A 16,542-nucleotide genomic window follows, 5' to 3' on the forward strand; every position below is an offset into this window, starting at 1 on the left:
ACAAATGTCCCAGACATTCAACAGACCCTTGAAGTCTGTTCAGAACTCAGCCTTTCCCTTCAGCTCGGCCATGCAGCCCATCCATTCTCGCTTCCTGCCTGGAAAATGGCCGTGGCCGCCTCTTCAGTCGTCTCTCTGCTTCTCTCATTCCCAGTCCAGAATCCAGAGCAGCCTTTGATAGTTTGGGTTAATTACATCATTCCTCTGCCACATATATTCCAATGGATTTATATTTTCTTTAGAGCCAAGGTCAATACTGTCAAGTGACCTGCAATATGATTTTCCCTGAACTTTTGTCTTTTTGTCACCTTGGTAATCTCATCACAGCTGTCCTCCACCCTCTGGAACAGACCAGCCTTCCTGCTACCACAGGGACTGACTTGGAGATCTTACCTGCATGGGTGCCTTTCTCTGAAATGTCTGGCAGACTGGCTCGCTCCTCTTCCAGCTTTGGTCATGTATCACGTTCTTTGTGAAGGGTTGGAACACTCCCACCCTTGGTTCCTTTTTTATTTTTCCCCAAACAGAATCACCACATGACAAGTGATGTGTTCTACTTAATTTAATAGAAGCTCTAGTAAGGCAGGAAAGTAACCCTGGATAGATGCTGGCACACAGTGAGTACCTGGTAAATTGCTGTGGGACAATGGTCTTGTACTTTGTAAAGATTTGTCTGTTGGATTATTTTAATAAAACACTCATTGGCCAGTAGCCAGGCAGGAAGTAGAGGTGGGACGACCAGAACAGGAGAATTCTGGGAAGAGGAAAGGCCAAATATGCAGTTGTCATCCAGACCAGGAAGAAGCAAGATCAGAATGCCTCACTGATAAAAGGTTCTAAGCTACGTATCTAACACAGACAAGAATTGTGGGTTAATATGTAAGATATAAGAAGCCTGAGCTAGTAGGCCAACCAGTTTATAATTAAAACATGTGACATAGTTGTCATGTGCGCCATAGTTGTCATGTGTGTCATAGTTGTCACATGTGGCGCATTTGTTGTGCATTTGTCATGTGTGCACCATAGTGTGTCACATGCACCGTGTTCGCCATGTATTTGTCATGCGTGCTGTATTTGTTATACATGTGACATATTTGTCATGTGTGCTGCGTGTCTTGCTCGTCATGTGTTTGTTGTGTTTGCCATGCATGTGTATGTCATGTGTGTGCCAAGCAATAGCTGGCACATCGCAGGCAGTCAGAATCTGCTGAAAGAAACAAGAGAATATGTTCACTCTGTTTTTCCTCTGTGCCTACTTAGGAAACCTTTAGTGTTGGCTGGTTTGCCTGACATGTGCCTGCACCAACTTCCATGCCTCCTTACCCTACTCTGTTTACATGGGGTCACACACATGTTTGTAGCTCATGCCTACTTAGAACCGATATCTCTGTCTTTAGGATTAGTCTGGAAAATTCAGTACAGGAAGGTAAGCAGACATATTAGTGAATTAACATACTCTCAACCTAAATTCACTTCTCATAAAGTGAAGAAATCTAGTATAATGTCAAGATTTTGAAAAGGCTATTTTGAAAAGGCTATACATATATTCTTTGATATATGTATTTATGCAGGTTGGAATAAAGCAGAATTATTGAACCAGGGATTTTACATTCTCTGCTAATGTTAGAGTAGTAGCGCTCTTTTTTTCTTCTTCATTTTGGATTCTAAAATGCGATAGAGAATTGTCAGAGGAGTCAAGATCCCCGCAAAGGTTCGTTATCCAGGACACACCTCCAGTGGAGCACAGGGCAGGGCGTCAGACTGGCATCTACATGCACCTCTCACTTAACTACATTCTGGAAGTTAGGTATACAGAAATAGTTTTTACACACCCAGCCGTATTTGTATGTTTCTGCCTGGGAAATGATGTGTGTATAGGAATCAAAGGACGGCGCTGATCCTTCTCTCATGCATTAATAGACTTTTTTTTTTTTTTAAGAAAAATCTCTTGAACTTATTCTTTTTACCAACTTGTTTACCTGAAAGGAAAGAAAGTATATGCAACCTATCAATAATTTTTGCATCTCTGTCTCAGGATGTGAAGGGCAGGAAAATGCCTTGCCATGGAAGTTAGAGGCCTCAGTAGGCTTTCCTCTATGAGCCATGCTTGTACGTTGCTATTCTGAGCTCCACACACAGCTATGGAAAATTGATGGCTCAAGGTGCAGCATTGTGAAAATGGGAGACAGTTCTGTTTTCAGATTCCAGTGTTAGCCACAATTGTACTTGACTTGCAAAGATCTCGGTTCCCTAACCAAAGCGTGTGTGTGTGTGTGTGTGTGTGTGTGTGTGTGTGTGTGTAACACAGCTTTGGGGTGTTCTCTATATCCTTTCTCACCCTCTCCTTTCACTCTCCTGTTCTAAGATTCTTGTTTCTGAAAGCAGAAGAAGTCTATTTTAGCAACAATTTCCTTCAAATTACATTGAAAATTATTTCTTACTTAGATTATTCTTTTATGTAGCCTAATCATTGAAAAGTTACCATCTGCCTTCCCTTCTTATTTAACCTAATTGATATTGATGTGTATCTATTACAGGATTTAAAAGCATCCTATATATGGTGAAAAGATGCACAAGCTCATTCCTCCCAGGGAAATGACAATTCACGCCCACTGTGTGCCCTCTGGAGTGCTACAGTCAGGGCGCATTTGTTAAACAGTGTCAATGGTATGAAGAAACTAGACCCTTTATAATACTGGAGGGAATGTGACATGAACATACCATCTTAGCGCCACAGCTCTGGCGGTACCTCACAAACATAACGAGCAGCTAGACAGCCAGAATGCACTGTTGTCTAATTCTGTCTGTATGAATTCTTACAGTGGCCAATCCACTGATGGAAAAGTCAGGATGAACCTTCTTCCTGCTGGGGAAGGACCAGGGCTGCCACACTGTTTCTCATGTGCAAACTTTCTACACTTGCTTTATAGCTATGAAAAATAATTTGTTTTAAAATTTTATTTTCAGAGATTCAGTGTTCCTAAATAGCCCAAATTCAATGCCCCAAAGTGCTCACAACCTATGTAAAGACAGACAGGTGCTTTGATGCGCAATTGTAAGACACGGAAAACCCTGCTACATGCTGTGTGTGAAAGTAGGTGCAAGGAAGTAAAAAGTATATATATTTACCAAAGCAGACTCAGCAAAACTTGGTTTTGAGTGCAGTCAGTGTCTGCTAAGCTACTAAGACTACGGCAGTGCATAAAGTGAACAAGATGTAAGCGATTAGGAAGTGTTGGATCATAAACCAGTCGCTGCCATGTGAGAGGACACATTGTAGTACTGTGTCAGAACATGGGTGCTATTTACATCCGGAAAAGTGAGCGCTTTGTTTTGAGTTGACTGACTTTGCCAGAGTTGTAGGTCAATCTATCCAGGGCCTCTCAGCCCTCAGCTGCATACCAGGATCCAAAGAGCTGTTGCAACTTCTAAATCACCCTCCAGGGGTGGCACTTGGGCATCTGTGCTTTGGGTAGGAGACTGTGACTCTTCCGGGTAGCAAGGGTGAACTGTAGTCCCTGTGGGTGGGGGAGTCTTGTCAGGGACTGGCAACACAGCAACAAATGTCCCTGAAAGTGTCATTTCTTTGTTCCTGTAGCCTCTGTGACATCTACAGAGACATGCACTTTTTCATATTTATCTCTTTGTAAGTGTGCCAAGAAATTTCTTTACAAATGGCTTTTATCCAAGTATTACATGAAAGATGTTAATCCTGCTGTTAAATTTTAACCCCTATCCTTTCAAGCATGAGGACATTTCTGATTTTATTAGAAGCGCCCAGCTCCATAGCGGGAGCAGGAGCTGAGAACGATGTGCAGCAGCATCTGCAGGGCCTCGTTAGTGTGCTTGTATGACTCACCCTCCTCCCGTGAGGGAGGATGTATTTTTAGTCCTAACATTTATGTAGCAGATCTTTCGCTGTGGAAATAACACCACTTTCACTTAGAACATTGTAGTTCTCAGCTTAGTTCCTTCACTTGTTGTCCTTCGTGCATTTGTCCATGTTGTAAGTTATTATTTTGAAACAAATAATAGTACAATAGTAAACAAATAGTAATTTTACAAAAACTTTAAAAATAGTAGTAGACATCACATGCAGCATTCACCCAGATATTCCTAATGTTGACGACAGATACAGCTATAATAAGCAAAACTGGAGAATTAATGGTGAAAAGAATATGAACTAAACGTGTCTAAATCTTACTGGCTTTAAAAAAATGATTTATTTATCTCTATTTTATGTGCATTGGTGCTTTGCCTGCATGTATGTCTGTGTGTGAGGGTGTCAGAGTTACAGACAGTAGTGAGCTGCCATGTGATTGCTGGGAATTGAACCCTGGTCCTCGGGAGGAACAGCCAGTGCTCTTAGCTGCTGAGCCATCTCTCTAGCCACAATCTTAGTGCTTTTAAAGCTAATCTCCGTGTCTGGCCCAGGATGCAGTCTGGTATTCTGCATTATACTTAGTTGTCATAAAATCCTTAGTCTCCTCTGGTTTGTGGCCATGTGCTCATCTTTGTTGTTTCTTTGTTTGGGATTTTATTTCTACTTCTCTGGCCCTTTAGATGAATAAATACTGCTGAGTTCATTTGTAAAATGTTTCTCGTTTGGGCTTCTGTGTTGCGATGTTTACTTTTGTTGCTGTCTATCATCATCATCATTATTGTGTGAGGTGTGTGTGTAGGTGTGCATACCAGCACACATGTAGATGTAGAACAGCTTTCTGGTGTTGGTTCTTTTCTTTTGCCTTTGCATGGCCTCCAGGAATCATTTTCAGATTGCCAGGATTACAAAGCAAGCACCTGTACTTGCCGAGCAATCTCACCTGGCCACAGTGTGATGTTTTCTTATGATTAGATAGCGATTGTTTACTTTTCAGGAATCCTGAAGAAATGATCAGGAGACACAAATGTGTGTGTATGTTATGCATAGTTAAGTCCACATGGATCATTGTTTAAGGCTCTGTCTTCTGGATCGACTACCCACTGCAAAGGTAGTTTTTTCCTTTTGTAAATGAGAACTACCTTTGTCACTATTCCAGTATTTTGTTCTTATACAGTGTAACTAACTGGTTTGTGCGTCTATTGCTCTGTCATGCTATGATTATTGTTGTAGTCTTTGCCTAATAATATTTCTGTATTTCTCTCATTGGTTTACATTATTTAAATGCAACTCTTCTGTATGGATGGGCTGTTCATCTATGCCTATTTGTTTATATCTATGGATTTATAGATATATTTTTTTAGAAATCATTAGTCAACACTGTTGTGTTTATTTTTGTGATCATCTTGTTCCAGCTTTGACCATTGTTATTCTCTCTGATTAGATACTTTATCCTTTTGATGTACTTTCATTCCTTTTAATACTTCTTTTTTCTAATGTCATAAGATGTTCCACACTTAGTTTCTCTAATCCTTTTTATAAGAAGTCACCTCTCTTGTAAGCTGTTTTTATTGATGAATGGTATTCAGATAATAGCAATAGCTCCTAGGCTCTCCCAGCAAGAAGTACCAAGGATATGCACAGACTTGCTAAAGCAGGCGTACTCATCCACCGTGCTTATCACCTGTTCTGAAAACGTGAGTTCGTCCAGATAACTCAGATTCCAGTTCAATGCAAGGAGCTTCATTATAAACATCTTCCAGCTATCCCTATTTGTGACTCCTTGCTTTAACAGTAAAAAGACTGCCTGTCATAATCTAATAGTCCTAGATCACACAGAAAGTAGCTGTTGCATTGCTAATTCATGATCTTAATATCCAGTCAAAACGTTGTTTCCAAAGCAAACTATTTCTTAACTCTCATCTCATGTTGTAGCTGTGTCGTTCACCGGGTTGTGCTGTTCATTCTCAGTACAGTTGGATTCATTTGTGACAGTATTCCTCTTTGAGCTCTCCATATTGATATTTATTTTGGAAATGATGTAAAGTACTACAATAGTTCAGAAAATCCTAAACAACAACAAAAAAAAGAGGTATTTTCTGCGCGGTGGTGGCACACGCCTTTAGTCCCAGCACTTGGGAGGCAGAGGTAGGTTTTTTATTATCAGAACTACATTTTCTAGGTAGAACCCTCGAAGTGGAATTTCTTCGTCAATATTAAGTGCATGTGTACTTCAGTCTTGCACTCAGCTGTCAGCTCTCTATATACCTCTGGGTGTGCAGGTTAATATTTAGTCTTTGTGAACATAGAAATTACTGAGCAATCACTACTAGCTTGTGTAAATTTCTTAGAATGTAACTTTCTTGACTAGTTGCATTTAGCACATTAAAAAAGTATTGAAATTTCCTTGGAATTAGGGAGTTAGTATTGCATATTTTTTCAACAGTACAAATACTGTTGTGGTATGTCACCAGCCCCTGATGTAAGTAGCAATCACATATTTACATTTACAGTTCTCTGAACACAGGTGCAATTTACACATCCATGATCAGCAGTAGAGAGCGTGCAGTCGAGGACTTCACAGTGATGCAGAGCCTGAACACAGTGCTCTCGGAGCCTTCCGTTTGTCTAGCCTCACGACGTTGTTTGTGGCACGGGGGCTAGAGTCCAGAGCCTCACTCACTCCAAGGAAGCGCATTGTCACTGAGCTATATCCTCAGCCTTTTCAGTTTTGAGGTAGTCTCTCCCAGAGTTGTCCAGGCTAGCCGTGAACCGTGTGGCCAGGCCAGGCTGAGCGTACAGCCTTCCTGACCAAGCCTCTCAAGCAGTTTGCATTTCAGACTTGCACCACTGGGCTCGAGTCAGGCCTTCCCATTGCGTATCAACTGCTCACTAGTATGACTTGCAGAAACTCCAAACAAGCTGTGACATTTATGTAGCAAAAAGTCCTTACGTGCATTATCTCATTTGATCCTGTGAAGTAGATGAGACATACAGTCAATATCTGTATTATCTGGATGAAGAAGCTGTGTTTCACAAAAGTTAAATATCACCCTGAGGTCAGGTATCTACTAAATACAGTGGCTAGAGGTGAACCCTAAGTTAGATTTTATTACATTTTCACAGCTAGCTCATGAACTACAATGAAGAAGTTGTCAAAGATGCTATATATTTTAAGAGATACATATATATAGATATAGATATAGATATAGTAATCAGGCTTTCCATTAAGCCAGTGCTATCAACAGAGGCTAAATACTTGGCCATCCCTAAGCTATAATATTTAGGTCTTAAATAGTGTCATAGAGAGTAGGCTTAGTCTCCATCCCAACCAATTGAAAATGTCCTCAGCGTGGGAGGAGGTTGTACCTCTTGGGTAGATCCAGCCTTTGTGAACCACTTAACATGAGTTCTTTTTCTCTCAAATGCTCGTTATCCTGTAAGGCTCCTGGAGGGATTAAGGAGAGTTCCATTGGGAATACCTCAGGTCCAGCTGGTATCCCAACAGCACTTGCATCTTGTCGTTACTGATTCCTATAGTGACCAGTCTGCCCTCTGTAGAACACTTGTGACAGTTAGACTTGAGTTTACTTACACGTTTACTTGTTTTGAGCTGTATGTTCGAGACTAGCTTCGTGCTGTTGAGGACCCTGCTCTGCAGGCTTTGTGTCTTGCCACAGCATCTGTCATTATTCACGGAATGTTTCTGCAGTGCCTCTTGCCACTTTGAGTGTGTTTATGCGTGGCCACATAGACTTACTTGCGTGCTCTCTTTTCATCCCTCAACCCTTGGACAGGCTGCTTTCCCATCCAGAACTCTTGCCATTGTGCCTGCCTTTGTTTCTCCAGAGAACTCTTGGCTGTCTGTTAAGACCCAGGTGACCTCTTCTTTGAAGGCTTCTCTGTCATTCCCCCGCAGAGGGTCACTTTATAGCATGGTTAAGAGCCTGCTCTGTGCCGGGCATGTGCCGGGCATACTGCACTGCATAGTGGCCATTGCTCTAATGTGAGAGGTAGGCCATCAAATAAGTGAAAGCTGTACCCAGGAGGAATAAATGACTGGGCGGTGACTCTGAACATGAGATATGGAAAATGAGAAGGAAGTAGGGATAGAGATGGATTAACATGGTACTGTGACTGCTTATTTATTCTCAGCCACCCAACCTACCCTCACATCCACTAAACTAGCCTTGAGCTCTGTCCGTATCCCCAGCACCTAGGCTCAGTACATCACATGGTAGTTCCACCACTGGGATGTCACCTGTTAGAATGACGTCATGCCCTGTGGTTCTAATGGACATATCTGATAGAAGACAGGACGAGGTGCTGGCTCCCATCTTCACATACTGTTCCTACCATTACTGTTTTGACACATTGTGAAAGTTATTCAATCTCTAGGTGACTTGATTTGCTGATCTCTGAGGTGGTAATAAGACTCCACAGGCTTACTATGAGGGTTAAATCAGATACTTAGCCAGAAATCCTTAGTCCAGAACCTGACTTATGGAAGGTAGTCTATAAGCTGTTGGTAGAAATGCTTTAGCACTCATGAGGTTCACTGAAGAAATGAGCTATGTCAAAATAATGAAGATGAAGCATAACTTCAGTAAACAGAGCAAGGCCAAAACCAAAACCAAATGCCCTGAGTTACCCACAGTTGCTGCCTTTATTATATGATTTAATTTGGACAAGGGAGAAAAAAAGCAAAGGAAAACTCCAGACACAAGTGGCTCTCAGACCAGGTCAGCAGCTGCTGTGGTCTCCTTATTTGCTTGTATGGCAGCCTGGGAGAGTGCCTTGTATCGTTTGATTTACCCTCTTCTGATAGTTCAGGACTCTTGTGTTCTAGCCTCAAGTCTCAGAGAAACAGCTGTTCACAATCTTCTGACCTGGGGCCTCCCTCAACTTGTGCATTTCCATCTTGTAAACAGCACAGTAGGCACAGGCTGTGCTGGGAGGGATGGCATTCGAGCCCCGCCTACTTCCCTAAGCAGAGGCAATCTTCAGGATACCAATAAAGTGATGCCAATACCAGAGAAAATCAGTTTTGTTTTATTCTGTTAACTTTTATTGATTCTTTGTGTATTTCACATCATGCATTCCAATCCCACTTATCTCCCTGTCCCCTCAGATCTGACCTCTGCCCTTGCAGCAGTCCCCTACCCCCCAAGAAAAAAACACAAAATTTAAAAGAAAAACCAAAGACCAAACATAACAAGAAAGAGAAGGGAGAAGAACCTTGTCGTGGAAGCTGTAGTGTTGCCCATTGTGTCGCACAGGTTACCTTGAGCCTGTCCGTTCGTCTTGACTTTCAAGTATTCACTGCCAGGAGTCACTGGAGTCATAGGCCTGGCCCAAGGCCTCTGGTTTCTGCTGCAGGCCTGATAATGGGCTCTCATTGGGGCTCCTCTTGGATACCTTGTAGGTTCATCCTCTTCACGTGTGCCAGCAGTTCATAGATGTGGTGGGTGTTAGGGTGGGCAAACTCATAGCCCTGGTTCTGGGCCTGGGTGGCAGCTGGGTTGGTCACCTGCCAGCTTCCCTCCTTGTCACTGTCCTGAGTGAGCTTTTCAGCACTATGTCAGCCGCCTCACCAGTGCAGCCTGCAGCAGGGAGCAGGACTGATTCTCCAGGTCACACACACTCAGTGCAGGGGCATGTGAGGGGGCAGGGCCAGCTCTGTTGCGTGTGCTGCCCATGTGAGGTGCAGGGCCCGCTCTCTTGTGTGTTGTAGCTGGTGTGGGGCAGGGTGAGCTTTCTCCCTCTGGTGACCTTGGGGCCAGCTCTCTCGCCTTCCACAGGTAGCAAGAGGTGGAGGGGGAGCATCTTTCCCTCACCCATGCCACTGCCTGGGGTCAGGGACCAGCTCTCCTGCTCTCACACTTCCAGTCCTGCACCCCTGACCACAGGGTCAGTTCTAGTGTGCTGCCCGGGTAAGGTACATACCTGTGGTGAGGGCTGGGACCACTTTCCCCTGAGGGGCAGGCCAGCTATCCCAGGGCCAGCCAAGGGCAGGGCTGGTTCAGTACAGCATGGTTCCAGTGACACCCTGTGGGGTTAGTGTAGGATATCCTTTCTGCTGCTACTCCTGTTACATGCATGCACACAATTGGAAAGTGTTAATGAATACCGGTGTTAGGAGGAACTTAAGAAAAATCTCTGTGGTATTTTTAATTGAAGACACTGGGATCATGGCTATTGTTCTATAAACATTGGCTTCCTGTAAGTACTGTGTTACAGGAACCCTTGGGTTTGGTTATAAGAGTTTTTTGTTTTGTTTTAAAAGAAAACAAAACAAAACAAATCACTGAGATGGTTACCGGAGTTTTGCCAAGAGATATTTCCCGGGTTGTCTTATTTACATGAGAAATTTATTCTGCTTTCTAAATGTAGTCAGCACAGTTTAGAAAATACCTCCCACCTCTATGGTTCCAGAAGTCAAACCGTGTCATCGGAATAAGGAAATAACTAGCAAACAATTGCTCTTTCCCTTTTAATGTCTGTGGCATTGGCATCAAGGTTTTCATTCACAGATAATACATCTTAACATTATTCTGGCTGCAGGTACTAAAATCTGTTTTCTATGCTTCATAAATGTTAGAGCCATACTCACCTATCAAACCACATACAAGTCCCTGGAGAGAGCCCCGTTTGCTGACTGGTGGCTCCAGCAGGGTGGTGGGTTATGGAGCTGTTCAGGGGTAACTAAAGTACCTCTGTTACTCTAGTATAGACATCTGCATTTTAGTAGTGGTACAGGGATAAAGAACCAAGAACATCAGAGATAATGTCATGGTTTTCAGATGGCAGGCTCTTTTTATAAATGGATAGAAAGATTTCTGATATGAAAAGGAAATTTGCCATAACAAATACATTCCCTTTGCTGCACTTTAGCCTGGCACCAATTAAATTCTACTATATGTATAATATACTCTTAATTCCCAACAGCCCAAGAAGAACTAATGTGAAAAGTAGTATATGTTCTTATATTTTACAAGTAATGAACAGCTGGAAAAAATTATACTGATTCATAAAAGAAATTTGCATGTAATATAACACACCTCAAAATGGTGTTTATGTGGTCAGTGTTTTTTTACCTTGAATAAAATTTAGATAGCACTTGGACTTTTATAATGCTCCATCTATAATTTACTTGTATTTATGTCTCCTGCAAATATGAATGCTTGAAAGTATAGGTGACCTTGAGGTGAGTGAACTGGTAAAGACTGTATTCAATGCCAGGGAAATTACAGAATGATTATTCACCGCACACAAGGGTTTGTCATAGGGCAAGCTTTCTTAAAGCATTTCAAATTTAATTTAGTTTATAAAACATTCATTTGCACACAGCATTTCAGGAACAGGTTCAGTGAGGAGATGAGCCGTAGTCAATCATGGGTGGGAGGTAGGTTCCCTAACACTGCTAATGTCAAGACTTTCTTTCTTCCTCCTGGCAGCACTGATCGCCATTGGGCGATACAGCGTGACCATAGAGACAGTGGACGTTGGATGGTGTAAAGAAATCACAGATCAAGGAGCCACCCTGATTGCACAGAGCAGCAAATCCCTGAGATACTTGGGACTGATGAGATGTGATAAAGTAAGATGGACTTGTTTGTTTTCTGCATGTAGTTGCTATAGTAACTAGCTTAATGCCATATTCCTTCCTACATGCCCATGCACACTGCTAGCCATGTGGTTTTTGCCCTGATTTGCTAAAGTATTCAGGAATTATTTTTGTATTTCTGATTAATAATGGATTTTTGTACTTAAAGGGGAGGAGGCAATCACGTGGTATCATCGTAGAATTTAGCTTCCTATCCCTAAATTCACAGAGCAGAATTTAAGAGGCTGCTGCAAACCGCGATTTATACGGTTTAACAAATGAAATTCTAGAGTTTAAGTTTCCTGTAACAGCAAACTGTCAAATTGGCTTTTCGTAAGTGTTCGTTTCATTTCTGCACACATGTGTGTTCTGGCCACTTGAGGCAAGAAGGAGCCAGTCTGTGTCTCCCTGCACCTCAGGTTGTCTCTCCTATCGCACGCTGTGAAATGTCCCCAGAGGCCCAGCCAAAGTGCCATGGAGCCGTCCGTTGTCAGGGACTGAGCATGAGTTTAGAAATGGGACTGCACCTAACAAGACGGAGAAGGAAACAGAGAGCATCTGTGCAGCCCACTCAGCCCTGAGCAGATGTTCTCTCCTCTGCAGCTTCCATGATTTTCCTATAACAAATCAAAGAATTAGTCCTTTATTTGCAATGCCAAGTAAAGGCTGAGAAATCTCAGACACCTGAACAAGGCTCTGTACCCAAAGTCTTTGACATATGATTCCAACATTTCTTAAAAGTGCCAGAGGCAGCCTTTAGCCAAGAGGCAGCTTGCTTTGAAAAGGTGTGTCTCGAGATGTGCTCTAACAAAGTACTGGCATCTTCTTCAGTTTACATGTCTGTGCCACTTCTGCAATGAGTAGGGACAAATCTGTCACACGAATTGAAATTAGACAAACATGTTGCTCAAAGGCCATGTATTTGTCTACGTTTTCTAAGTGTAGACAAATCTGAGGCAAAAATCACAGTGGTCCAAATCCATTGTGTGCTTTGTCATTTTTGACAATAAATCTAATTGTTGTTTCCAAGGTTTTAAAATCTCAACTGCTCTAGACCTTTGCTGGTTCTGTTCTAGAGACTATATTGTATCTTAGCCCAGCGCAGAAAGCTACTTGCTTTGTATCTTAGCAACCGCACTGAGACCCGCCGGAGCAAGTCTCCCTCGACACTCATCGCTGGCTGAGAGGATGCTGATGCTAACCTTGTCACTTTACAGTTAAAGGGTCCGCAATAGGCGGAGATCTCTGGAAATACAAAACAGTGATAAGCAAGCTCCTCAGCATCTATCAAAAACCCATGCTGTTTCAACCAAGGACTCCAAAGTGAATGCATTTAGAGCCACTCTTTCTAGCCTGTCCTCTTTATAGTTTGTACCTTGAAAATTAGCTTCATTTTCAGATACAAATTACAACCATTTATGTTCTTGTTTCTTAGTTTAGAACACTATTCCATCCCCTAGGCTAAGCAACATTTTGTTGATTTTAAGTTTAAGAATTCTGGACTTTAAAAAAAGACTAAATAAAAGCACAAATTACTGCAAAATGAGATAGAGAGGTCATAGCAATTAGTGGTGTCCCTAAGGATTGCAGTCTATTCTGTGTTCAGTTCTGCATCCTTTCTCAAACAGAGGACGGCTCTGTGAGTCTGTTGCCTCTGACACAGTACCGTCTGGCCTTAGCCTGTTGCAGTTCAGCCCAGCCCAAGGAGCTCAGTCTTGCTGTCTGGCTTCCTGAGACTCAAGTCTGCTCAGAGCCAAACATGAGGGCTTCAATGAGAACAGAAGACATTTCCAAGCCACACACGACGTGCAAGCAAAGTATTGAACAGAAAGTTGGATGGAAAATTCAAACTAAAGTAGTTTTTCAGATTTCCAATTTTGCTTTATGTCATCCATCTTTAAATTCTCATCAAGACCCGAAGAAAGATTTGCATGGAGAAGAAAAGCAGCCCATAATAAGGGGAGTGTCCTCTGGGCCAGAGCGTGGTTCAGATCATGGAGAAGAAAAGCAGCCCATAATAAGGGGAGTGTCCTCTGGGCCAGAGCGTGGTTCAGATCATGGAGAAGAAAAGCAGCCCATAATAAGGGGAATGTCCTCTGGGCCAGAGCGTGGTTCAGATGGGCTCACACACTTAATAGTAGAGTAGTCCTGAGCTCAGCTTCTTGCAGCATTTGTGAAATGAGGATTATCCTAGTACCCATCTTGTAGAATTGTGAACATTTAAATAAATTAATGAATGTAAAGTACTTAGGATAATGTCAATCATATATAAAATACCCTGAATTACTATTCTTTTTAATGACATAGTAACATACAGTGGTATGTGAGTTTATGAATATAATACACACACACATCACATCACATTTTGAAAGCAAATTTAAAGAGGAAATAAAATACTCAAACTATAGAAGATACCTTTGTAGATTTTTCACATCTAAACTTCTGTGTTCTATAGAAAGATACCAATAATCACTTTCTACACATTTCACTGGTAAAAAACAAATGTCTCCACAGAACACTGCATTTGAGTAAAGTTCCTAACCCATCTGCTCACACACAGAGATGAAGAAAGTATGAACATAAGACACTGATGTGGGTTGAGAAACTAGCAAGGAGAAATAAAGGCAAACAGGAGTAGAAATAAGAAACAGTAAAAGCAGGGCCACGGCATGGAGATCTGCTGTGTGTCCCCAACATTGGTCATCAAGCCAACAAAGCATCAACCAAAGTGGTGCGTACCACTGTGTCGCTATAGCTCAACCAGTGCTGCTAACCACTAACAAAGGTCATTAGTTAGTGATCCCCACCTTGTTTGGCACACCGTCTGGAGCCAGCCAAGGGCCAAGAGACTTCATTGTTACACAATTAGACACCTGGCCAAGAATGTGGCCAGCAGGATCCCTGAGCTGGGGAGACATGTCAGTGAGTTTGTAAGTCTCTCCATCATGTTCTGGAGTTCTCTGGTCCTTAGAAATCACAAAGTCAGCTGGGTATTGGGGGTGAATTCCTTTAGTCCCAGAACTGAGGTGGGAGGTACAGAGACGAGGCATAGACGCTGGTTCCAGGTCATCCAGGGTTACATAGTGAGACTCTGTCTCAAGAAAAGAAAGACTGGGTAGAGTCTAGTTGCATTTTCTTTCATATATAGGTTTCATTCGGTACTACTTACATTTAATTTGGAGGCTATATTTAGCCAAACTTGTACTTTCCCCTACTTCTGCTTCTAAGAGGTTATAAGAATCATAACAAAATGTCTTTTATTTGCTATAGGAAAATCTCAATATCTCTCTCTGTCTCCTCTCCTGACCCCCAGATGCAAAGGATCAAACATATTCTTTGCAGCTGAAAAAGCATGTACACGGATTATCAATGTCTAAGTAGATTTGCAGTAAATTTGTTTGGCTGCAACACTGCTGGGTCCTGGGGAGGCGTCCCCCAGCCCTCCAACCACTGGAGCCTTCCCCACGCAGCTGTAAAGTTAGGAAGTGCATTAAGAAGGCTCTGAGTAGCTTTTCCGATGACTGGATGGATAAGCATGTTAAAAGGTTTTGAAGCTGACGCCACATAATCTCCTAAACTTTAATGCATTGTAAAAACCAAGAGAAGAAAACGCTGTATGAGACTGCTTTGATGAATTGGGGGGAGCTTATGCTCTTAGTCACTGTTCAAAGACTTACTTGACCTTGGGAATTAGAGCTGACCTGAAATCACCTATCAGTTTGACTTACATTTATTTAGTGACTTAGTTAAAAGTACGTAGGTAATCGATGGGACTGAAATAAAAGCAATGTGTTTACTCTAGCTTCCACAGCCATAAACAGTCAGTGGTGACTTTGTTCATAGAAATTGTTTTCACGACTTCAGTAAATTCTAGACTTTAGAGATCTGTTTCTTATGATATTTTCCTTATTTCTTACAAGGCAATTTGGATAGAGAACAAAACTGAAAGGGAAAAAAGCGCATGGGAAAGCTGTAGGGCAAATGGAAATGCAGTGTTCAAGGTTAATGAAAAAGGTTTGGGGTAACAAGGTTGATGAGAAGAGAGAGGGCACAATGGAATGGCATTGGCTAGAAAAGGAGACCTCGCCAGAGGCAACTTGGCTGGCTTGGGAAACCTCTGCAGTGTGTGTTAATACCAAAGTTTGGAGACACAGGCCTGAATTATGAGCAGTGAATAACATCATAAACGTAGCAATTCTCAAATGCCAAACCCTTGTGAAAAGCAGTTGGATGGAGAAATGCTGGAGCTTTTAAAAGCTCTCTTTCACTTTCTATTTTTTTTTAACTTCATGCAGAACTAATTTTACACACTGTTCATTTGATTTGAAAATGCCAGCGTCTGGGGTATCATTAAAGAGCGTTATTGAGGGAGCCACTCTTGGCAACGCTTTCACTTAAAATGCTTAGTTCTTATGTTCCTGCAGAGTTATAAACTAGGAGAAAATGTACCCCAGTTTATACCTTAGGCCACTCTGCCTTGCCCCCCCCCCCCACCACCCATCACCATTAGGCAGGTAGCTGCCATCTGCTGCTGCCGTCTTCTGGACCACTAGAGGTGTCTGGAAGGCTGTGTGGACCCTGCTACTCCAGGACTAGACATAAATAGACTTTGAAGGTCCACTCCAGTGTCCTATGACCAAAGCCTCCTGGAATTCCTTTGATTGCTGCTTGACATAAATTAGAACTACATAGGCGTGAAGCGTCCACCAGGCAGAGATCAGGGAGGCTGCTGGGGGAGGAGGGCTGCCTTTGTGGTCTCTATTGATCACCCAGCTGCCTGCAGGCCAGGGGCCCAGCGGAGGCTGGCTCTTACTGGTCCAAAGCATGAAAATAATCAAATTAATTCATTTCTTATCAAAAATTCACTTCCCAAGACCATCTTCCTTGTCTGCCATAATTCTTGAAATTCTCAGTTGAAGAGAGAAATAGTGATTTATTTTGATAAAGGTCGCTTGCTATGATATTTCTCTTGGATGTAAGAAAGCCTGACTCTCGCGAAGAATTCCTTATTTAAGTGGCAGAGAAATGGCTAATGGGGAAAACAAGTGATAGGAAC

General features: G+C 42.3%; 1 protein-coding gene across 1 annotated transcript in view; it reads left to right on the plus strand.

Moving 5' to 3' along the window:
- The window catches only part of Fbxl17 (F-box and leucine rich repeat protein 17), a 490,002-nt gene that overhangs the window by 454,667 nt on the left and 18,793 nt on the right, over positions 1–16,542 (plus strand). Inside the window, exon 8 of the mRNA XM_041631789.1 lies at positions 11,338–11,480. Within this exon, the coding sequence (XP_041487723.1) occupies positions 11,338–11,480 (143 nt within the window). The remainder of the gene's footprint in view (positions 1–11,337; positions 11,481–16,542) is intronic.

This window comes from Microtus oregoni, unplaced genomic scaffold (assembly GCF_018167655.1).
Source record: "Microtus oregoni isolate MIOR12 unplaced genomic scaffold, Mior012 000038F_ref0000394, whole genome shotgun sequence".
In the NCBI taxonomy this organism is placed as follows: Eukaryota; Metazoa; Chordata; class Mammalia; order Rodentia; family Cricetidae; genus Microtus; species Microtus oregoni.